This window comes from Anastrepha ludens, chromosome 5 (assembly GCF_028408465.1).
Source record: "Anastrepha ludens isolate Willacy chromosome 5, idAnaLude1.1, whole genome shotgun sequence".
In the NCBI taxonomy this organism is placed as follows: domain Eukaryota; kingdom Metazoa; phylum Arthropoda; class Insecta; order Diptera; family Tephritidae; genus Anastrepha; species Anastrepha ludens.
In genome coordinates, this window is record NC_071501.1 from 3,580,993 (window position 1) to 3,604,663 (window position 23,671).

General features: G+C 39.2%; 2 protein-coding genes across 4 annotated transcripts; one reads left to right on the forward strand and one right to left on the reverse strand.

Moving 5' to 3' along the window:
* Positions 1-6,606, forward strand: LOC128864037 (long-chain-fatty-acid--CoA ligase heimdall-like). 2 transcript variants are annotated; one of them, XM_054103514.1, is made up of 6 exons: positions 1-106; positions 3,458-4,345; positions 4,577-4,980; positions 5,041-5,326; positions 5,625-5,915; positions 5,975-6,606. In XM_054103514.1, exons 2-6 carry the CDS (start codon positions 3,665-3,667, stop codon positions 6,338-6,340), a joined length of 2,028 nt encoding a protein of 675 aa, XP_053959489.1. In that variant the 5' UTR covers positions 1-106; positions 3,458-3,664; the 3' UTR covers positions 6,341-6,606. The 2 variants fall into 2 exon arrangements, with proteins under 2 accessions (XP_053959489.1, XP_053959488.1); XM_054103513.1 differs by having other exon boundaries at positions 3,493-4,345.
* A 2,939-nt stretch (positions 6,607-9,545) lies between these two features.
* On the reverse strand, positions 9,546-20,059 carry LOC128864038 (insulin-like growth factor-binding protein complex acid labile subunit). 2 transcript variants are annotated; one of them, XM_054103516.1, is made up of 4 exons: positions 19,041-20,059; positions 10,088-10,696; positions 9,818-10,012; positions 9,546-9,759 (listed from the first exon to the last, which is right to left on the reverse strand). In XM_054103516.1, exons 1-4 carry the CDS (start codon positions 19,914-19,916, stop codon positions 9,700-9,702), a joined length of 1,740 nt encoding a protein of 579 aa, XP_053959491.1. In that variant the 5' UTR covers positions 19,917-20,059; the 3' UTR covers positions 9,546-9,699. The 2 variants fall into 2 exon arrangements, with proteins under 2 accessions (XP_053959491.1, XP_053959490.1); XM_054103515.1 differs by having other exon boundaries at positions 9,547-9,762; positions 19,041-20,051.
* Between the last annotated feature and the right edge of the window lie 3,612 nt (positions 20,060-23,671).

The window sequence follows — 23,671 nt, forward strand, 5'->3', positions numbered from 1 at the left end:
TACTGCGGTTGCGCGTGAGGTGCTGCACACAGTTCTAGTTGAAATTGATTTAAATATAAATATTAAAAATTTAAAGTGTTGTAATTTGCATAAAGAAATTTAAGAGGTAATTAAGTGGGGATTTGCCGCAATTTTTGAGGGGAAGACTTGCTTAAAATTCGGTTGCTACAGGGGATGTGTCATGTGAAATATTTCCATGTGGTTTTTATTCATCAGTGAGTCATTTGTGATGGAAAAAAGTTATAACATTATTAATTTTCCATTAGTTTTTGTAAGTGGCTACTTTAAGTTAAATCGGTAAAGGAAAGCCAAAGTTATTTAACCACTTTATGAGTTGTTCCATGAAATTCTAGTTATATGTGAATTACAAAAACTGAAAAATAGAAAAAAAAACAAAAAAAGAAAAAAAGAGGAAAAGGAGGTAAAAGCAAAAAGGAATCAATTTTTTCAGAAATTAGTATTTTTTTTTCAAAATTGTAAGTTATTTACTATCCCGATAGTAAACATTGTATTTCCGGGGGCACAGCTGCTCAATAGCTATGCTCAAAGTTATGGAGGATATGCGATCACTATTGACAAAGGAGGCCTTGCGATACCCACATCATTCGACTTTTCTAAAGTGTTTGATACGATCTGCCACAGAATTCTTCACAAAGCTTTGCATATACTTGCGATTCAGCAAGGATGTAGTAAGACTGTTTGAAAACTATTTGACAAATGCCGGCAAAAAGTTGGATCACCCGAGCTTGATGCCATTAAAATCTGGAGTCTCACAAGGTTCTCTCTTGCCCGGTTTTGTTCAGTTTGTAGGCTCTCGACTGTCGTTCTGCATGGCTGCGAAACATGGAATACGACAATGTGTGATGTACAAACTCTGCACGATAATCGGTAACAAAAATGGAAATGGATTGGGTATACACTTCGGAAGCCTTATGGAGGTATTGCAAAAGTAGCAGTAGACTGATATCCACAAGGATGGTCTACATGGGCTTCAAGTAGGCCGTTCATAGCAACACATCAAATTTTCTGCATTGAATAAATCTAAGCTTAACTTTTTTGTTGAGGCCCTATGATCCCCCAAGGAACCACGGGGAAATATATATATATAGGTATATGATGATGCACAAAAATACCTCTCAGGCTTTCTAGATCTAGTGAAGGATTTGGTTTATATATATTAATTAGCAATAAAAAGCCACATGAAGAAGCTTGGATGGTTGTTAGATTGTATTCGTTTCGTTTTTGGTAAAAAAATTCATGTATGATGATGACACCGTGCGACGGCGTGTTTTCAGAGCGCAAAATCCATGAGTTGTTTTCCCACAAATCATTTATTTAATGGCAAATTGCTTCACACAAACGTCTCCTAAGACCGAAGTAATAATCATTATTAACTGCCTGACCTTTTGGCAAAAATTAATGTTGTAAATACAATACTGTTGTAATCCATAAAAATTGGGAGGATCCCTTTCGTATATCACTGAAAATGACGTATTTTTCCGGTCTTGCTTTAATCGAAGCTTTCCACTCACTCACTTGATGTCTGGATTGCGTGTGATACTCGTGAACCCACATCTCGTCTCCAGCAATTACGCGTCTCATGAAAGTTGGGCTGGATTTGATCTTGGAAATAAATTCTTTAAAGTGGTCGCTTTTTTGCATGAAATTCAGGTCTTTGGGACCAACTTTACTGCAACATGGCTCAAATCCACACCTCTAACTACAATAATATGTCCTACACAGATCGATAAGCAATGCTCAGGTGCTCTGTCAGCTTTTTGATGGTGAACTTGCGTTTATTGGTCAACTTTTCTTTAACGTTATTGTTGTTCTCATGAGTCTACGATGTCGACGACCTGGCACTAGGTTCATCATCCTCGATGGACTAATGATCTCCTCTGAAGCGTTCATGCCACCCCTAAACGGCAAAATGCTTTCTTTACAGTATCAAAGTTATTGACTGCAGCTTATCTAAGTTCTTTGACCGCCGTTTAGTATTATTTATGTGTAAATTAATCTATGCCCGAGCGCTGAATTATATTTTTCGTTTTTATTTTTTGCGTTATCATCTCGTGCATGCAATCTTATTGGTATTTGAAAGAGCGAATCTTTTCAAGAGGAGACTTTAATCCGAAGATAAGGGTCACATTTCCTACGGTTAAGATGATCGACCAAGCGACTAATAACTAAAAAGAAATCGATATCATATCTGTTTTAATGATAGAAGGGATGTACATACTTTTTATTTCTAAATCGTAACTCTATTTAAAAGAACAAAAAATTCCAATTAAATCGTTTATAATTGCCTCTCCCATCCCATTGCTTGAATTAGTTCCTGTGTTAATCCCACGTACATTAGCATAGAAATCGTTGCCTTATCAAACCTTTCGTTAAGTCCGTTGACCGACTGTCCAGAAGATAACAAAATTATTTCCCAAAATCAAAGAAAATATTTTTCTCGAATCTGGTATTAGAATAGTGTTGGATGACGGCCACGCTACCAATGTTTGTTAGTCAATATTGCTTATGGAACATCATCCTAGAAAACTTCGTTGAAACTAGCGAAGGGTCAAGATTTATAAATAGCGAGAAAGGAGAGAGAAAAGAGGTTTTGAAAATAAGTTTTGGAATGAGGAAATGCTGACAAATATTGTTTATCTTTTTTTACGAGGCACGCACCCAAAAACATTAAAACATTCCACTTCATCTCATTTTTGATATTCGGGATTTTTCTAACTACAGCTACGATTATTGGTTGGTTAATTTATTGAAGAAACTTGGCCAGAAAGCATAGTATGGACTAAAGATCTGTAATCGGTGCCAAGAGTTGCCTTCAAATTTGGTTAACCCTTAACAAATCAAGCGAGGTCTTGGGAAGATTCAAGGACGTGGTTTTAAGTGTTTTACCGTAGTTACAAACATAAAAAACCTTGATTTTTATGAATGATTTTGATTGGTTAAAAATAATATCCTATTAATATACCTGGGCGGTCGCCGTAACCGAATGGGTTGGTGCGTGACTACTATTCAGAAATCAGAGATAACGTAGATTCGAGTCTCGGTAAGACCAAAATGAAGATACAGTTTTTCCTAATAGCGGTCTTTCTTGGCAGGCAATGGCGAACCTCCGAGTGTATTTCTGCCATGAAAAAGCTCCTCATAAAAAAGCAAATATCTGCCGTTCGGAGTCGGCTTGAAACTGTAGGTCACTCCATTTGTGGAACAACATCAACGCCCACGCCACAAATAGGGTGCATCTTAATATACCTGAGATTCGTTCAGTAAAAAAAGACGTAAAATAACAGCCATCCAAAGTAAAGAATTGAGACAAACTAAAGAAAAACATAGGGTCTTCAGAAGACCCAGCTTAGTGAACAATTCTAGCGGGAGAAACAGTAGCTTAACCATTTGCCGCATTATTTTTTAACGTAATACAAATCTATTTCCATAACTACAGGTTAATTAACAAATGAACCTCATTGTATTTATTAGCTGATAACCAATCGGAAGCTGCTCAACTTAAAAAGTACGCTAAGGTTCCAAACAGCAACGCAGATAACAATAAACCTCACCACCACCAGCGCAATCAACCAAAAAATAGACTAAGACTAGCCGCCAAGTGCGATAAGTTTTCCAAAACAAAAATTGTTGTCCCTCAACTAAAATGATGAACGAGAGCACAGATGTTGCGGCTTCGGTGAGCTCGGTAAAACCGGCCAGCAGCCACATTTCTACCTCACTCCAGGAACCGGTAAAATTGCGCATCGGCGAAGAGGGTGTTACGGCTAGGGAGCCACAGAATATACCACAATTTTTTCACGATTGTTGCAAGCTTTATGCCGATTCACCGGCACTAGTCTACGCTAATGAGGCATCACCAACTGTCAGCTACAAGGAATTCGAACGTCATGTGGAGCAAACCGCGCTTATGCTCCTGCATGTTGGCTTACAGCCACGCTCGTCCATTGGCATACTGGCTTTCAATTGCCCCGAATGGTTTTATGCTGAATTTGCTGCTTTGCGTGCCAACGGCATAGTAGCCGGTATTTATCCGAGCAGTTCGCCGGAGGCAGTGCATCATGTGCTGGAAACTTCGCAGGCGTCTGTTTGTGTTGTGGATGATGCGCAGCAGATGGCAAAGGTGCGTGAAGTGAAGGAGAGATTGCCCCAGTTGCGCGCGGTTATACAGTTGCATGGCCCATTCGAAGATTTTGTGGGCACAGAGGAGGGCTATTATCGCTGGGCTGATATGCTGGCATTGGAGTACGACAATCAGCTGCGGGAGGAACTGGCGCGGCGTGAGCGTGCTGTTGGCGCCAATGAATGTGCGATGCTGATTTTTACGGTATGTAAAGGAATAGCAGTTTCAAATTTTCGCTATACTTTCTGCTTTGACTGAGATATTTAGCTTTAAAAATTATAAAGTTAGTGTTAATTAAATCTGATAATTTGCATTAGAAAGGAATTCGTGAAATTTACATTACGTATGATTTTTTCATTTAATATTTTGCAAACAATTCATTTCCGGGTATTACATTGATTAATGGTGAACAAATTCTCAATTTAATACTTTCAGTCGGGCACTACGGGCCTCCCAAAAGCTGCTATGCTTTCGCACGACGCTATCATCTTAAACTCTAAATATGTCACCTCAGAAGTCAGCCGCTTCCGTAAAACCGGTGAAACAACTGTCTCCTACCTGCCTTTGAATCACGTTGCCGCACAAATTTTCGACGTCTACATGGGCATAGGAAATGGTTCGTGTATCCATTTTGCCGATCGCGATGCACTTAAAGGGACACTCCTGAAAACATTTGCCAAGGCGCGTCCCACAAGCGTTTTCGGTGTACCGCGCGTCTTTGAGAAGATACAGGAGTACCTAAAGCAACTCGAATCAACCTCGTCTAGATTTGCGCGTTACACATTGGATTGGGCACGACAAGTGACTTTAGAGTACTACCTGCGCAAAAATGACAAGTCGTAAGTATTGGATTAAACTCCTGGGAGACTGTCGCTGATGTAGCACTTATTCTTCCGTAGAAGCTCTTTCAAATTATGGTTGGCATCAAAGATTACGCATCAAGTTAAGCTCACCTTGGGTCTTGATCGGTGTGAATGGCTACTCGTGGGCGGTGCGCCTGTTTCAGAGGAAATGAAAAAATTTTTCCTAAGTCTCGATATGCCACTTGCGGAAGCTTATGGACTCTCTGAAATGGGTGGTGGCGCGGTGGTTAATTTTAATTATGCCAATTTGCGTACTTGTGGGAAAGTACTAGATGGCGTGGAAATAAAAATTAATAATCCTGATGTAAATGGCCAAGGCGAGGTAAGTACATATATGGCACGATGTAGGGAATACAGAAGGTGGCGCCTTACGAAAGCCGCGAATGTGACGTCAGTACAGAAAATGAACAAACCTTTGTGTGCAATTGTATGCACGTGCAGATGTATGTGTGCACGATTTATTCTACATGCTTGGTTTACACCCACTCTTGCCTCGTCTTCCTCTTCTTCTTATTTGTTTATTTTTGTTTTATATTGAAGTAACGGTTTTTAGGAAGGCGCAATCTTGTATTCTTGCATTTATGAGAACTAATTACAACGTTTCTTTACGCTTCTCATAGGTCTGTCTTCGCAGCCGGTCCAACATGATGGGTTATCTTAATGAGTTGGAAAAGACACGTGAAGTCCTCACAGAAGATGGTTGGTTGTTAACCGGTGATTTGGGCCATTTGGATATCGAGGGTTATCTTCAGATTACTGGCCGCATCAAAGAGTTGGTCATAACAGCAGGCGGCGAAAACATACCACCAGTACATGTGGAAGATCTGGTCAAAGCGGAATTACCTTGTGTTAGCAATGCCCTGCTGGTGGGTGACCATCGCAAATATCTAGCCATACTACTGACGTTGAAGGTTGGCAGAAGAATCACACAAATACTTGAAATATTTCTAAAATTTGCTTATTCTTGCAGACTGATATAGATTCGCACACTGGCATGCCCTTGGACACACTACATTCGGATGCCGTTGCTTGGCTGAAGAATTTAGGGTTCAACTATACAAAGTTATCGGAGGTTTTAAATATACCAGCTGACTGCAGTGAGTACGATGACGCCACTGTGTTAGTAAAGCCCGATGCGAAGATAGTGACGGCCATAGAGGAAGCCTTGAAACGGGCCAACACGCGCGCTCTGTCTAATGCACAGAAAGTACAAAAGTTCGCATTACTGCCGCACGACTTTTCAATACCCACTGGCGAATTGGGCCCAACACTGAAGTCGCGTCGTAAAGTAATACTACAGAAGTATGCTGCTGTTATAGACCGCATCTACGGGTAGTTCTATTTCTCTTTTTAAAATTTACTACAAACAAAAATTAAATACTTAAGTAACTTAGTTTAGTTAATACAAACAATCTAAAAGTGAAAAAAAAACACGTGAAAGTTTGGTAGCAAAATTAGCCACTGGGCTTGGAAACAAGTGGGCGTACTAAAAATCTTAAAAAAAACAGAAAACTTTAGCTTCTTGTAAAGTGTCTTTAAATTAAAGTATTTGTAATAAATGACAGATGCAATAATACATTTGGAATCGGAGGTTAGTAAAAATTTCAGCACGGATTTCTTATGAATAAAAAGTTCAAAAGCCATGTCCCATCCTAATGACATCAAAGGGAACTAGTCTCGATAATGAGTTTTTATCAGTTTTTTGTTAATCAAATCACTCCTTCGTGTGCTGAAACACCCTAAGTCTTCGAAAAGACCCGAATCGCATCCAAGCGTCTAGTTATTCTGTGGCTCAGCAGCTCAGGTCCTTGCTGAGATATTCGAAAAGTAGTGCTGAATTCTTTGAAGTGAGTGACATTGGCACAAAAAGTGCTCATCTTTGATTTTTACGGATCCTACAGAAATTGTTGAGCTGCGCACTAAACTTGGAGGTGATTCAGTGGCGGTGATTTAGTGCTGCATTATTTGAAGTGCGGGATATTCATTTCATCATTAATCTTTCAGTTTTACAGCTAATACAGAATTTCTTGAACTGGGCATCACACTTGAAGGTGGCTCAGTGTCCCTTTAGTGTTCACATGACAAGCCAAGTTCTTCTTTGTTTATGTCAGTAAGTTAAGTTTCCTTCGTTCACCGATTCTTTACAAAAGGGAACGGGATACTCTTCAGCTGTTTAGAGGAGTCTAACTGCTTTTAGTTAAGCTCCATTATTATTAGTTATTCAACCTAACAGTTACCCTTCTCCCACTCAACCGGCATGAAGTTTGCAGGCCGCATGCCGCATGAATTTAAATTTGTGATTTAGGGCGGAGGCAATAAAGCCAAGATTTTTTTTAAGCGTAGATATCTAAAAATGTTGATCTACAGAAAAAATGTATCAGCTGAATGAAAAGTTAGACTGATGATTACAGAAGTCATTTAAGATAACTTTTATTTTTGTCGAAAAATATATATTTGCTTATCCATTTATATTTTGTTCGCTTCAAGGTGGGATACCTGAGATAAAATACTTTTGGCTCAAGCATTTTTCAGTCCTCGAACCATCTCTGACCAAAAAGCGCTTTGGTCAGGCCTGGATATGGAAGTTACCTTCACAATTGTGGTAAATTTCCGTCTTTTCTTAAAAATTAAAAAGAAAAATTGCCAGTGGTGAGTTAGGCAAGCGCAGTTATTAAGGCAAGATTACGGTGGTATTTTTGGCCAAAAGCCTTTTGTATTTTTTAAGGTTAACTGGTTGTTTTTTAAGGTTAGATCGTTTTTAAAGGAGAAAGCCTTACCAATTAAAGCTCTCCTCCTAATCGACAACGCTCCTTCTCACCCAAATGAAGCTGAACTGACAACGGAGAATGGACAAATTTCGCCAATGTTTATGCCACCAAACGTTACTCCCCTCATTCAACCGATGCATCAGAATGCAATAAAAATCACTAAGTTGCATTACAGAAACAGCCTTCTAGCTTCAATAGCAGCGACAAAGTCTGATTTGTTCGAGTCGTTGGAAAAAATTAACTTAAAAAAAGCTATAAATCTTTTGGATGCGGCTTGGTTTCGCGTTGGTGAAGCAACATTAGCTAAGTGCTGGAACAGTATTTTAGATTTTGCGGTAAACAATGATGATCCCGAAGAAAATGTTCCGTTGGCGGTTTTAAATGAAAAATGGGAAGCTGAACTTCGCACCTTGATGAGCAACACCGTCGATCTCTTTAGTAGTTTAAGTCCTGAGGTTCGTTCGTGCTCGCAGATATGCTCAAAGATAGGTATGTATGTGGGTTATTGAAAAAACTTTTTTATTAAAAATTTCAGATTGAATTCACGTTACCAGCCATTCATGAATGGAACGAAGATATCGAGGAGGGCAACGCAGATGACAATCCTCAACAAGAGTACGAATCCGATGTTGACAGCGTATCAGAGCAACTGAAAAAAATTCAGCCGACTGAAGCAGTTGAAATTTTCAACAATGCGTTAATATGGGCTGGCCATGAAGACATCGATCAAAATGATATGAGTGTGCTAAGACGGTTATGGGAGAAAGCTGTGCTTCAAGTTTTAGAACAACAGAAGATACAAAAAAAGATGACTGATTTTATTATTGTAAATAAAACCATAATATGACTTAATTTTCAATTAATATGTAACGAAAACAAGAATAAAATGTGAATTTAAGTGTGAAAAAATATATTTACTTAGTCTTTTTGGGCATTCCAAAACGTGAACACTTTTGTTAACGTGAACTTTCTTGGTTTGAACTAGTTCACGTTATCGAGCGTGCGCTGTATATGCATTTGCAGGATGTCTTAGTGACAGAGAATTTAAATTGACAATACTGCTTTCCTGACAGTCGAATTGGCATTCAGTTGATAATTGGACTAACCTCATAAATAGATTTACGCTGGAGTGACATTTGCAAATTCTGAAAACTTATTTCGAATAATTTGGCCCTAGCAATTCACAAACCGTTATTGAAACATATCACATCCAGAAAAAGTCAATGTTTTGGGTGCTTTATGAGTCGGTAATACCGCTGGTTGTTGTTGTTGTAGTAGTAACTTTAATAGTACCACTGGTCCTATCGTTCAGTGTGTAATTTGGCTCTGCTTTTCGGAAAGTTCATATAGTTACTTATGTATTTACTTACTGCTGTCCTGCTTGGTTGGCTCGTTAAACTAGCGGTTTTGCACGATTTTATTGCCACATTTTCGCTACCAACTTATTTAACGGTTATTTCCAGCATGACTATATCCAGTCTGTGCGGTTTAAGAACCTTATTAGGTTGTTGACGTCTAAGCTAGACAGTTGCGCGAGATTTTCGGACAGTGGTTTGCCCAGGGTTGACATTCTCCTCTTCCATAAGACAGGGCATTCACAGAGGAAATGAAAAATTGTCTGCTTTTTCTTTGGTTGTTTATAACTCTAACAGTGCGTTTTGTGTGTGATATCCATTTTCGCTGCTTGTTCCCCGTCTCTTGTTTCTGATTAGTAAGTTTTGATCCTAGCTAAGTTTCCTTATGGAAATTGAAAGGCTCGTTCAAGTCCTAGATACCTAATATGCTTTATTAACAAGTTTTTGTTACAGCTATTTCATAATTTTGTTTTCTTTCAATTTATTCTTTATTAATTTTTATCGATTACTTGCTAAAAAACGTTTAAAAATACCTTAGTCGCTCATTAAGGAAGCGAGAAATATCTTAAAAATTAGCTGCGGTCAGAATGCGCGGTCAGTTGATTCGTCGTTAGTCTCACCAGCTCCTTTGTCTTCTGAAAGAGTATTCAATGTCACTTAAGTGAATAAAAAAATGCTTTATTAATATACCATTTCGCGTAATTTTGTTAGTCGCTTGGCTTGTTCACGCCTATCGATCAACTGCCGCAATATGCGCAGTCCGGTGAATGCCAAACCGATAGCAATCAGCATCCATATGATAATCGAGCGCGAGTCGAAGCGGTCCATGCGCACACGCGGCCAAACTAAAGGCGGAGGTGTTGGCATTGCCGGATCAAGGAACGTCTGCAACGAAGCACAAATCAATAAAATACGTAAGTGAGTTGGCAACTGGCCCATTTGCATTTTTATTATGCTTACCGTCTGCTCGGCAGCCTGTACTGCATGACGCTGCTCCCACAATCGTCCGGCATCGAGCACCACAATACTGCGCTTACGTTCGACATCATAGCAATCGATGCCACTCACGTTGAGCAGCGCTCTACTCCAGGATGCCGCCAGCGAATAGTTACGCCCGAAGTGAAAGTGGGCTGGCGCGCGCACCAACTCAACAATGAGCCATTCGCAATGCCACCAGTTGCCGAACAACTCCACACGCTCGCTACAAACATGCAACGCATCCATGGCGTCGGTATCAAGTCGCGTTAAGTGATTTCCACTTAAATCCAATGTAAGTGCCGAACGCGGCAGGAGCGGCGAGAAATGAACGATGAATGCTCCGGACGACAATTGATTGTGTGACATATCCAACAGGCGCAGATACGGCAGCTGAGCGAAGAGGGTTGCATGAATGTCCGGCAGTGCATTACGTGACAAATTGACACGCTGCAGCTGGGTGGGCGCATCCAAGAGTCCAACCGGTACTTGGGTCAAATTGTTGGCGGACAGGTCGATCGTTTCTAGATTGATGAGCTTGTCGAGACAAGAGGTTGCCAGCAGGCGAAGTGCATTGCCGCTGAGATTGAGGTGCTACGAAAATGCGAAAGAATGCGAATGAGAGTAGAAGGCGAATAATATTTGGGCTGGTGTAGTGTGAGAAGTGAGCAGGAGTTAGTGTTGCATGTGGAGTTGGGGTTGTGTAGTGATGACAGTTCAACAGTGAGTGCACTTTTGTGAGTTTTCTTTTTTGTCTTTGGCGCAATCAAATGCAGCTGAGTTGGTTACTGGGAATGAACTTAAACGCGTCTATTGTTGGCATGCAAGTGGTGCGTGCCTTTGACAGTTCAAAATTGAGTTAATTTCTTAGAGGACTCAACAGTTTTTGCTTGTTTGGAATTCGCATTGATGAACTCCTTTCGCAAACTCGAGAATGGATAGAATGAAAATCTGGTGACAAAAATGAGTTTACCATTTTAACACTTTATCAAAACTATTCGAGTGAACTCCGAATTGAGCGATTGAGCCGAGTACGACAATTCAGATTAGAGCACTGAAACAAACTATGAAAATATGTGTGTATGTATGTGGATTTACAATGTAAATGGTATAAAATAGCGAGGAAATTAATTTTTATTAGACTTCCTGAAAATAGTTTTACGACTTAGAATATAAATGAGAGCAAGTTGAGACAAAAACATGCACACTTTATATCCACAGGTGTCGTGAAGATAATAACAAAAGTGTTTTCAAAATAGTGGTGACAGGACTGGTCGAATTTCGACCACCTGGCGAACATGAGCAAAATTAAATGTACACCAATAGCCCACTTTGCGGCGTAGTTACGTCCAAAAAGCGATTATAAAGCCTCTCCTATTCAACAGTCAACCTCTCCTACACGCTGGTACATCCTGTCGATAACAAACGAGGCACTGACGACCGAATATGGGCGATATAACCTTATAACCACTTGGCTGAACTCCAGCCCCACTGACGTAGGGCTGACAACCCACTCAGCGGAAACTTAATGTCAAGAAAGCTACACAAAAGCCTCGGATAGCAACACGTCGCAAATTGAAAGGACGCAAAGTGAAGGATGATTTTCTATAGCAAACAATGTAAAGATCGGACATAGGTTCCAGGCTTACGACAATACCACCTTTTAAAAATCAAATTGAACAAAGTAAACATTTAAAAAGCAAAAATAATACATACAAAAATAATACATACAATAATACATACAAAAAACGAAAAAACGTATTCAATGAAACAAAATAAACTTGCATTTACTTTCTGAACAACATTATTTAAATTTATCACTGTCTGATGATGAGTCCATGGTGGCTGTTGTCGTAGGTCGGCTTTCTTTAACAAAAAATTGGTCCAATGTTTGTTGAACAGCTTTTTTTTTAACGTACGATAAATGCTGCAATTTATATTCGTAGCTACTGCCTGGTACACTTTAAAACTCCTTCCGCTGTCAGGATCTTTTTTTTAAAAAAATCTTCATAGCTTCGTCAATCAAACACATCGCTTTGGAAATTTGTTCGGAGGTTAAATTTTGTTCTTTGGATATTTCTATAGAACGGTCGCTGTCATCTTCTTCATTAGCGAATTGCAATTCCAGTTGCAAGAGTTCTTCATTAGAGAATTCTTGGTTGTGCGAGGTTAGCAATTCATTCATGTCGGTCTCCGCCACACCTTCAAAATTATACTCTTTAGCTAAATTTGAAATTTCATGACGAACAGCTAGTGTACGATCAACTTCTGAAGCACTTCGGTGAACACGTTCAGACCATATTTTGCGCCAAACACCATGCAAGATGGCCTAACTTCCTCCCACTAGTCAGAAATAATGTTTATGGCTTTCATAATGTTGCACTTTTTTCAAAACTCTAGCATGGCAGGCGTCTCACTTAAAAGAAGTTTAAATGTTCATCGAAGGTAATAACTTTTAAAAGTCCACATTACTTCCTTATCCTTTCAAATTTCACGTTCCCTGACAACTCATCAACATAAATTGGGGTGGCTAGGAGCATTGTCTACTAGGAGCAAAGCCTTGAAGTTTAAGTTTCCCTTTTTGCAATAAGCTTTAATTTCTGGGATATCAAAAGCTGAAACCCAGTTTTGAAATAATGATGTTGCCATCCATGCTTTTTTGTTTGTCGCCCGTGGACAGAAAGTAGAATCTTTGAACAATCTTTCATAGCTCTTGGATTTTTTGATTTATAAATGAGAAATGGTTTAAATTTGAAATCACCATTTGCATTACCACTAAGAACAGGAGTCAGTATATCCTTGCTAGATTTCAATCCTGGCGCAGAATTTTCTGTTTCAGATATGAACGTTCTGTTAGGTAGACGTTTCCAAAGTAATCCAGTCTTGTCAACATTGAAGACTTGTTTCGAATCACAGCCACCTTTATGAATTAATGTTTTTAACTCTGTCGGGTAGCGTTCAGAAGCAGTTATATCAGCGCTAGCTCCTTCGCCCTTAAGAGCAATGCGGTGCAGATTCGCTCGTACCTTAACCCTAGAACACACACCCAGAAAATACCACGTAAACACACACCCGGGATACGTTTGCACCCGGGACCTTATTTTGCGGTTTTTTTAATGCTTATTCAACCGATTTCTATGATTTTTTTTTGAAATGTATATTTTAATATATAACAACTATTTTGTCTTTTGTTTCATTCGAATATTCCTACTGGTTCCAGCGATATGGGCAAATAAAGTCAGGACATGCAACAGTGGATTTTTGTTTTTGTTGTTGTCCTGATAAATGCAAAACAAAATAATATAATTTATAATAATATACTTGTAGAGTAACAACGAATACACATTTTGGTTTTTATTTCATAGAAATATTCTACCTGGTTCAAAAGATATGTGCAAAAAGGTCGCGCAAGGTATGGGTACGTAGGTAGCAAATACACTGGTATAACTGGTTTTTGTATTCTATATGCAGCTGCAAGGGTTGTTTGCACACGAGGTGTTGTTATAAATGCTGTCTGTTGATATTTTCATTATTGTTTTGGTGCTCAAAAGTGTAAGAAGTGAAAATATGAGTGAAAATAAATATAACTGAAACTATAAATAGCTGGATACGAAATGTCTTTAAGAAGAAACGAATATTTATCAAGTGCAGCATATAGAAGGTAAAAAATGTAAAATAAGCAACAATGTAAACATATACTAATTTTTTTTATTATGCAGGCTAACTGAGGAACAGCAAGAATCATATATACAATCTTTATTTGATGAAATTTGTGACGATGACGCTCCCTATGACTTTGACTCAGAAGATGAAGAAGAAATTCAATTCAATGACATTGAAATTGCTGATGATGATGCTGAAGTTTCGCAAAGTGCCGCAGAAGTATTACTTGATTATGCGTACTATGAGGATGATGAAGAAGACGATCAAGAAGAAGAAGTAGAAGAAAATAATGAATTACCTGCTAGTGGCGAAAAATTTGTTGCACGTGATGGTACTGAGTGGATGAAAGAACCAAATGTAAGTCGTCAGGTACTCAGACAAAATATTATAAGAGAACGTTCTGGACCAGCTAGATGCACTGAAATGTTGTCAATAGAGCAAACATTCAAATGTTTCATGAACGTTGAAATGGCTGATATAATTATGCGCCACACGAATAAGTTAGCAAAAGAAACTTATAATGCTTACAACAATGCGCATCCAAACACACCTCCTAAGTCATGGGCGCCTGTGTCAATAACAGAGCTGTATGCATTTTTTGGCATACTTACTATGACTGGTGCGAACCATAGTAATGGAGAACATGTTCGAGATTTATGGAGCTTCAAAAACTATCCTTTATATCGCGCCACAATCCTTTATTACGACCTTGCAGTTGCAGAACTGCTTCTCACTTGGAAACTCACGAACGTTGGAACTTTGCGCAAAAACAAATCATATATTCCTCAAGAAATGAAGCAGAACAAAAACAGGACAATTGGTTCAACGACATTTGGCTTAAAAAATAATGTGACAATGTGCTCTTATGTTCCCAAAAAAAATAAAGCAGTAATTTTGCTTTCGACCATGCATAATGATGCTGAAATAGCTGACAGTGGGAAACCTGAAATAATTGAATATTATAATCGTACCAGGGGTGGTGTTGATCAAATGGACCAAATGTTTGCGGAACATCCAACACAAAGACAAACAAAACGATGGCCACTAGCGATGTTCTTCAACATGTTGGACATTACAACTCTTGCAGCCTACATTGTCTACGATGTGAATAACCCTATGTTGCCTTGGAGAACAAACAACAAGCGTAAGCAGATCCTGCGCAGCTTGGCTGAAGCATTGTGTATGCCCATTATTGAAGCCAGAGCCATAAATCGTCAAGTGACGCGAAATTTATCGACTAAAATTGCTATTGAAGCATATTTCAACCGACCGCTGGAATCAATGGTGTCAACAGCAGCATCAACATCTGCCGCAGCGCGCACGCCAAAACCTGTGTCCGGATCTTGTTATTTATGTTACGCACAAGAGGAAAAACGCCGTAGAAAAACCAGAAAGCTGTGCGCCAAATGTAAGAAGCCAATGTGTCTTGAACATTCGGTCACATCAACAAATTGCTCTATTTGCCATGATTTTCCTTAGATATAAGATGCATTTTTATAATTTTTATAATAAAAGTCAATAATATAATGTGTGAAATGAATATTTTTAATTTTTCAAATAAAAAAATAATATAAAAAATGTTTTTTTTTTTATTATTATGAGTATTTTTACTATTGGGGTACAAACGTATCCCGGGTGTGTGTTTACGTATATAATGTGTTTGGAAGGCTGTAGCTCTTGAACCAATGGTCCGATCTGGTTCAAATTTTGAGTTTGAACTCAAAACTAAATAATCTTTCGAGATCCGAAGTTAGCGGTATAGAGGTAGAGCGGTTCAAAAGTTACAACACTTAAAAGTTGAAGTGGATACATTTGTACCCGGGTGTGTGTTCTAGGGTTAAATCTTTCCAACCACCTCTGACTGGCTTCAAATGTTTCATTCTTACTACCATTAACATTATCGTCGGATACTGCTTTACTTTTTATGTCATCAAATATGCTTTTTGCTTTCTTCTGAATTACCATTTTGCTTAATGGTATTCTCTGCGCAACTTGATTTTCAATCCAAATAGAAAGCAAGGTCTCCATTTTGATCATCAAAGCACTCCTTGTACGGGTCATCATTTTAACATCTAATGTTGTTGCAGATTTTGCAGCCTCTTTTATTTTACCCCCATCTCGATCTCTAATAGTTCGGACAGTTGTTGTAGCCAAACCAACAGCCTTTGCTATCTCCATAGCCTTCTCTCCCTTATCAAATCGTTGCAGAATATCTAACTTCGGCTCCAAGCTGATAGTTTTTTTTATTATTTTTGGCAATTCTACCAGCAGCTCCCTTTTCACTCATATTGGGGTAAAAAAAATTTACAAATTTATGTAATAAAAAATATAGCCCTGTCAATAAATAAATTGGGAAAATAGGTATTTCCTTTTTGTAACCAGAAACAGCACGTAAAAATTTATATAAATTTATTATTCCCTTTTTAAAAAAGCACAAAACACTACATTACCTCAAACTATGTACATAGTTAAACTGAAATCTAAAATTAGCAAAACAAAGTGAAAATAAAATTGTATTAAAATTGCGTTGATTTTTAGTTAGAAAGGGAGTCCCCGAATTTTGATGGCATGGCGCAATTAGAAACAAAAGTGTTGCCATATTCTAAACAAAAATTTAAGACCTGAATCCAAAACAACGCAACCTCGAAAATCTAACGACTCACAGTGAAAATTAGTAAAATTAATAAAAATTACGACGCAACTTCGAAAAAAACGCAAAACGAAACGACGCAAAGAGAGGTATTGGTGTTAACTACAAAGTGATACTGTCACATATTGATAAGTATTTAAGTATGTACAATGCAATAAAAATGTATCCGACTATCCGACTATATGCCTTTATATATGTACCTATGTAGATGCGTGCTTTTTTCATTAAATACTTTATATGCTACTTGTTCGCGGATGTATTGCCATTAAGTGAGGTGAGTTTAAATATTCATTCAATAAATATGTGAAAGAGTTTATCTATAAATGAGTGTTTGCGAAATTGGATAAAGGTGTGTTCCAAGGTTCTGTATATCTACTTTCCCCATATATGAACTATCCGGCGGTTCATTCGAGTTGTACAAATCGCATGTTGACAACACAGCATATCTAGTTTTGGTATTATCTAAATCACAAATGTAGGTGATTTCAATTTAAGTAAAATAAATAAAGTGTTCCACAGTCTCTTTCTCTGCAGGATCCCTACAGCTTCTGCAATAGGGGTTGTACGGAACTCCAAGTTTCTCCGCATGAGTACCGATCACCCAGTGACCAGTGAACACCGCAATCAGTTCCGAAATTGAATTTCGGGTGATTCCCATCACCTTAAGCGTTCTGTTTCTATCGTCTTGGGGCCATAGTGTTTTCGAAATAGCACACGATGAGACAGACCTCCATCTGTCTTAAGGGGGCACCAATGTCAGAGAAAGGGACAACTGAAACCGGTTCTGTCGTCCCCTTCCTGGCTAGCTCGTCGGCAATTTCATTTCCCTCTATATTCCTGTGACCAGGAACCCAGATGAGGGAGATGTTTCCTGCTCGATCGAGATGTTTGAGTTCCTCCTTATAAGAGTTTACCAGAAGAGAGCTGCAATACGGCGACGACAGTGCCTTGATCGCAGCTTGGCTATCGGAAAAAATATTAATGTTTCTCTCCCAACAGCAAGCTTAATTATCAGCAAGCATAATTGCAAGCTAAATTTCTATTGGGTTCTAGGACATAGGGCCATTGAAAAGATCTTGTTATCGTTTGTTCACTTGCAGGAAGGCAACGATCATGTGGAAACAAGGCGAAACACAAAGAAATTGTAGAGCTGTCATGGGCGTGCTGACGGGACAAAGCCCAGTAACAGCGAATGCGTACAAGGTTTGAATCTTGGAGAGCGAGGAATGCAGTAAATGTAGGGAGCATGGCTCAAGAGAAACTATAGAGCATCTCCTCTGCGGATGTTCTGCGTTATTCAAAACAGGCTGCAAATATTTGGGGGCACCACAGCTTGACAGATTGGAAGACAGCTCAGCAGTGGGTTGGAAAGACCTCCTTAAACTCGCAATAGAAGCAGGCAGCATTCAGGCACCATGCAGGTGGACTATTTCGCAGCGCATAACTAATGAACTCCATCTGGTATCGCTATGGACTGAACCGGTCTATGCGTGACTAGAAGTAAACCAGGTCAACCTAACCTAACCTAACAATGCCAAATTGGACACATCCACACTAATGCTTGCATGTCTCAGAACTTGAGATATTGTACTGGTATTCTAAAATATTCAGCTGCCATATTTTTTGATGCTGCAATTCGCTCTAAATTATTTTGAGTTTTTGATTGGAGTAAAATACTCTGATTTTAAGCAAACATCTTTTTCTTTTTGGAACGCACCTTGCATGTGCAAGTATTTGTATTTTAATGGCATTAAATACACAGCGAACATACAGACGTATTTATCTCCTCATTTTGTTGATTTATTATGCGATTCAAGTTTAATGGAAATGTGTGCATGCATACAGGGTGCTCAGATTGGATTTAGAGATTTTCAGTACCTAACATAATTTACAAAAATTACCGAAAATATTACAAAATATTATTACAGGCAAAACACGCCAGTTCTAAATATCATAAAAATATTATAACAAACTAGCGCACCCTTTATTTGACACATTATTGCGCATTATGACGTGCCGCTTATAAGCGGAACTAAATCTGTATGCAGATAAACACATACATATCTACGCGTGTGTGTGTGTGCGTGTATGAATGGATTATCGCCACTGCAACAGTTATTTGTCAACGCACATCTCTACGTATTTGCTTAGCGGTTGTGTCAATAAGGCTTTATGGTTATTGTTGTTGATGACACAAAAGGCACTGGTAATTATGATAATAACGCTTTTGTTGTTGTTAATATACTTTTCTGCTATTGTGTTTTATTACGCATGTTTATTGGATTTCATTTAATTTCATTTCAATTATTTACCGATTAACCAGCCACCAGGCAAATTCGATTATTTCATAATTTGATATGCAACAGAAATTTCCTACTGTGGTGGGCATTAGTGGGTACATGTGTATGTGTGTGTGTATGTGTGTGTGTTTATTATTTGTTTTAATGAGCATGCCAGACTGAGAAAGTGTGTATGTATGTGTGTATGAAGAACGTGAACAACTTTTCAGTGCACACAGAAATGAGTGATTATATTAAAAATGAGGCTGGGAATTGTCTCTAAATTTGATTTATCGTACTTTTTCTAGTATAATTCTTTTACCACCAACACCTCTTTTCAACTCACCACAACTCCTGCCAACCCTTTGAGTGTATCCCCTTTCAGCTCCTCCAGCCGATTATGGCTCACATCCAAGTCGATTACCGCCCACTCGCTGGACGCGAAGACGTCAAGCGTTTCAATTTGGTTATGCGATAAATTCAAATTCAGCAAACGCGTCAAAGCCCTGTTGCGTAGAAATTCCAAATCCTTCAGCTTATTGCCGTCTAAGCGCAGCGAACGCAGATGTGCATTTGACTCAAAGCTGTCGGCTTCTATGCGCTCTATCGCATTATGGTGCAATGCCAAGTGCGCTAGATGTTGCATGCCACGGAAATATGACGAGCCAATGACAGTTAGGCGATTTTGCGCCAGATTCAAGTGCTTCAAATGTGGCACATATGCGAATACATCGCTGCTGATGCGCTCTAGCAGATTAGCAGCCAAACTTAGGTAATGCAGATTCGGATAGCAAATGAAACTTTCCCCGTTCAACGTTCTTATTGCATTTCCCTCCAAATCGAGGCTGTTTAGCGCTTTCAGTGGCTCCCTGGCCCATGGCTTGACGTTGGTAATGTAATTCCCAGCCAGCGACATCCACTGCAGCTGATCCAGCCCGCTGAGCGCATAATCCTCTATCGTTGCCAGGCCGCTTTCTCTCAGCTCCAGCACTGTGAGTGCGCTGAAACGCATGAAGTAGGCATTCGGAAGCGTTGTAATGTTGCAGGTCACAGCGGATAACTCGAAGACCGCGGAGAGCTTAGGCAAATGCAATAACTGCTCGGCGGTGCAATCGGTGAATCGGTAGATTATGCGCTTGCTGGGCGTGGCGCTGTGTTGCTGGCAACTTAATAGGAAAATCAAGGTTAGCAGTAATGCGCGGTGCCAGCTGCTGGTGGCCATTTTATGTGATGCTACCCAACAATTACTTATGTTAATTCGTTCGCAGCCAATTTGAAACTAGTGGTTCGTAAAGCAAATTACTATGTGCCCGCATTTGTGCGCTTGAGTGGCAAAGATAGAGCAAAGCAGTGTCTCGCTTATCTGACAGCTTCTGGATTTATTTTCGAGTAAACAATTTCGAATACAATCTAGTTAGTTGCTTACACTTATTTTCGTGCAAAATCTAGTATTAATATCTGATAAGATGTTTGCGCCTAGAAGCAGATAAGTCTGTTTGCATACTACCAGCTTCTGTATGCGAGGGTAAATATATGTCTTTACGTGCCTCGCAGCAGCTTCGGGCAACACGCAAATGACAAGCATTTGATGTGCTATGAATATTATCGCTTCAAGCCGTTATGTTTTGTGTGTAGAAGGTAGGAGGAGAGGTTAAATAGTAAGCCTATTAGAGAGGGGTGTAACAAATTTAGTTCCTGTTAGATAATTCTATTCTTCAGACACGTTTTATTTTTGCTCATAACTGCGGGTCGAATTCTTTTTTACAATATTTACTGGTCGTAGTGGTAAGATATATTTTTATTTAACCCTCAGCTAATTACGAGAAGGATTTCGACACAAAATTCGAAGCCTTGTATGCCAGTCTCTCATCGAAAGTAGTTTTTATTGATCAATTAAAAGGGATATATAAAATAAGATTAATTAAAAGAGAGTATTGGAAAGTGAGAGAAGGAGCTCAGTCAAACACCCACCAAAGGGTGTAAGCGCCAATCATAAACCTATGAAATGAGACTTTCAGCTATTAGGATGTCAGCCATAGATGTCGCTAGGAGTATTTTTAGACCTTCCCAAATGTCTGTCAACAATATTCAGTTCATTGTTTGTTACGTTTCATACAACAATGCATTTTTGTCGCGAAACCACTTGTGAAATGCTGCTCTCCTGGTTCAAAAGGAAGTCTTTTTTGCATCGAATCGTTACGGGTGATGAAAAATGGGTGTCTTTCTCCAATCCCAAGCGTAAAAGATCGTATGGTCCGCCCGGCCACAAACCAAAAACAACGGCCAAACCAAATCGCTTCGGCCCCAAGGCAACGCTGTGTGTTTTCTGGGCTCAGCGTGGTATGATTTGGTACTAGCTATTAAAACCAGGTGCAACAGTTGATGGTGCACGCTACCAACAACAATTGGCCGATTTGAACAGCGCTATACACCGAAAACGTCCAGAATATGCCGATCGACGTCACAAAGTAATTTTTCTTGATGACAATGCACCGACACATCGAACAAGAACGACCAGGGAATTGGTGGAGACGTACGATTGGGAACCGCTGGTGCATGCGGCTTACTCACCAGACTTGATGCCTTCCGATTATCATTTGTTTGCATCGATGGGCCACGCACTTTCCGAGCAGCGCCTCAATTCTCACGAGAAAGCCAAAAAATGGCTCGATGATTGGTTGGCGGCCAAAGACGGACAATTGCCTGGGAGATGGGAAAAATGTGTTGCTAGCGATGGCTATTATTTTGAAGATTAAATTTGTAACCATTTTTGTTAATAAACGCTTGAAGTTGAAAAAAAGTCTCATTTCATAGGTATATATTTTATAACAAGATGGGAAAAGTTTCCGGACCGTGTTATCTCTCGAAGAGGTGATCACAATTGGCCACCGAGATCTTGTGATTTTACACCTTGTGACTTTTCCTTTGGGCCCAGGTGAAAGAGAAGGTCTACGCCAACAGCCCAGGGTCGATTCCAGACCTCAAAGATGGAATTCGTGAGGCTATCGAGGACATAGGGCAGCCACTTTGCAATTCGGTTATGGAAAATTTCATGAAAAGGGTATTGTCCTGCAAGTGTGGTCGTGGTGGTCATTTGCTTGATGTTATTTTCCACTATTAACAGCATACCTTGCTCTTTATAATGAAATAAACATCCGTTTATTTATATTGAAAAATAGCATTTTTCTTTGAATATCAAAATAACGCCTCTTATTGGAAAACCCTTTACTGTTATTGCTTGTTTTAAGTGTCTGATAAAAAACAGATAAAAAATAACTTTGAACGTTATCTAGTAGATAATTTTGTTGGCCTTCGAATGAAATTTAAAAAAAACTTCTACATCAAAAGGTGCAGTCTTTCGAGTTGGAAAGATTTAAAGATTTTCTAGTCGGTAATAAAATACCCTGGATATTCGTTTAGGTTATCATCATCATCTTCTGGCACTACAGCTTTTTCTGAGCTTTGGCTCGCTTGCGGATTTTTGCCAATTCCTCATAACAAGTTTATTGATGTCCTCCTCTGGCTCGTACAGCTTTACTAACTGTACGAACTTTCGCTCTCCATATTTGCGACATCGAGTACCAATCACTATCCATTCAGCTTTAGTGTGCTTACTAAAGTACGCATCAATCGAGTTACAAATGGACGAGTGAGAATGCTAGCGCTTCGCTATAGTAGTATTTTGCACTGAGATTGCACTACGAAACTTGCAGGGATTATTGAGCGGAGTTTGAGTTTTTTTAAATACAAATAATGTGTTTTTACAAAGAAAGTTTTAACAAAAACACTATTAAAAAAAAAAAAATACATGAACTAAAAAAATATAAAATATATATAATATATATTGGTACCTATAATAAAATTTTAAAAATGAAAATAAATAAATGAAATGTTTAAAAATTTTTTCCAAGAAAAGAAAAAAAAAACTTTTCTAAAACAAAAAGAGCCAGTTTTTAATAGGACTATGAATAAGTTCGTGCGGTTTTTTTTCGAAATTTGAAACTTTATTGACGTAAAATGGTTACAAATTTAATATTCAAAATATTGTCCATCGCTTACTACTACTTTTTCCCATCTTTCTGGCAATTCACGGATTCCCTTTGTGAAAAATTCGGTCGGTTTTGCCGCAATCCACGAATCGATCCATTTTTTGACTTCATCGTAATTACGGAAGTGCTGGTCAGCCAGGCCATGTTGCATCGATCGGGAGAGATAGTAATCGGATGGCGCAAGGTCTGGACTATACGGCGGGTGGGGTAGGACATCCCATTTGAGCGTTTCTAAGTATGTTTTGACCACTTGTGCAACATGTGGCCGAGCATTGTCATGTTGCAAAATAACTTTGTCGTGTCTATCGGCGTATTGCGGCCGTTTTTCTCGCAGATACACAGCATAACCTTCAGGCCATGAATATTCTGCGCCGACGTCGATGTTGAAGCATGGCCAGGGTATCCATACGTTGCCCGACGTTTTGGATTGTCGTAATGGACCCACTTTTCATCGCCAGTCACAATTCGATGCAAAAAACCCTTTCTTTTGTGCCGTTGAAGCAGTTGTTCGCATGCCATAAAACGGCGTTCAACGTCTCTTGGCTTCAATTCATACGGCACCCAATGGCCTACCTTTCGGATCATTCCCATGGCTTTTAAACGTTTGGAAATGGTTGATTGATCAACTCCCAAAGTTTTTGCAACCTCTTCTTGCGTTTGAGCCGGATCTTGATCGAGCAATTCCTCCAATTCGGTATCCATGAACTTTGGCGGCGCACCCTCGCGTTCTTCGTCTTCCAAGCCAAAATCACCACTTTTAAAGCGTGCAAACCACTTCTGGCACGTTCGCTCAGATAGAGCATGCTCACCATAAACTTCCACCAAGATACGATGACTTTCGGCTGCTTTTTTCTTCATATTAAAATAATGAAGAAGAATTCCCCGCAAAAACACATTATTTGGCACGAAATTCGACATTTTCAAGTGT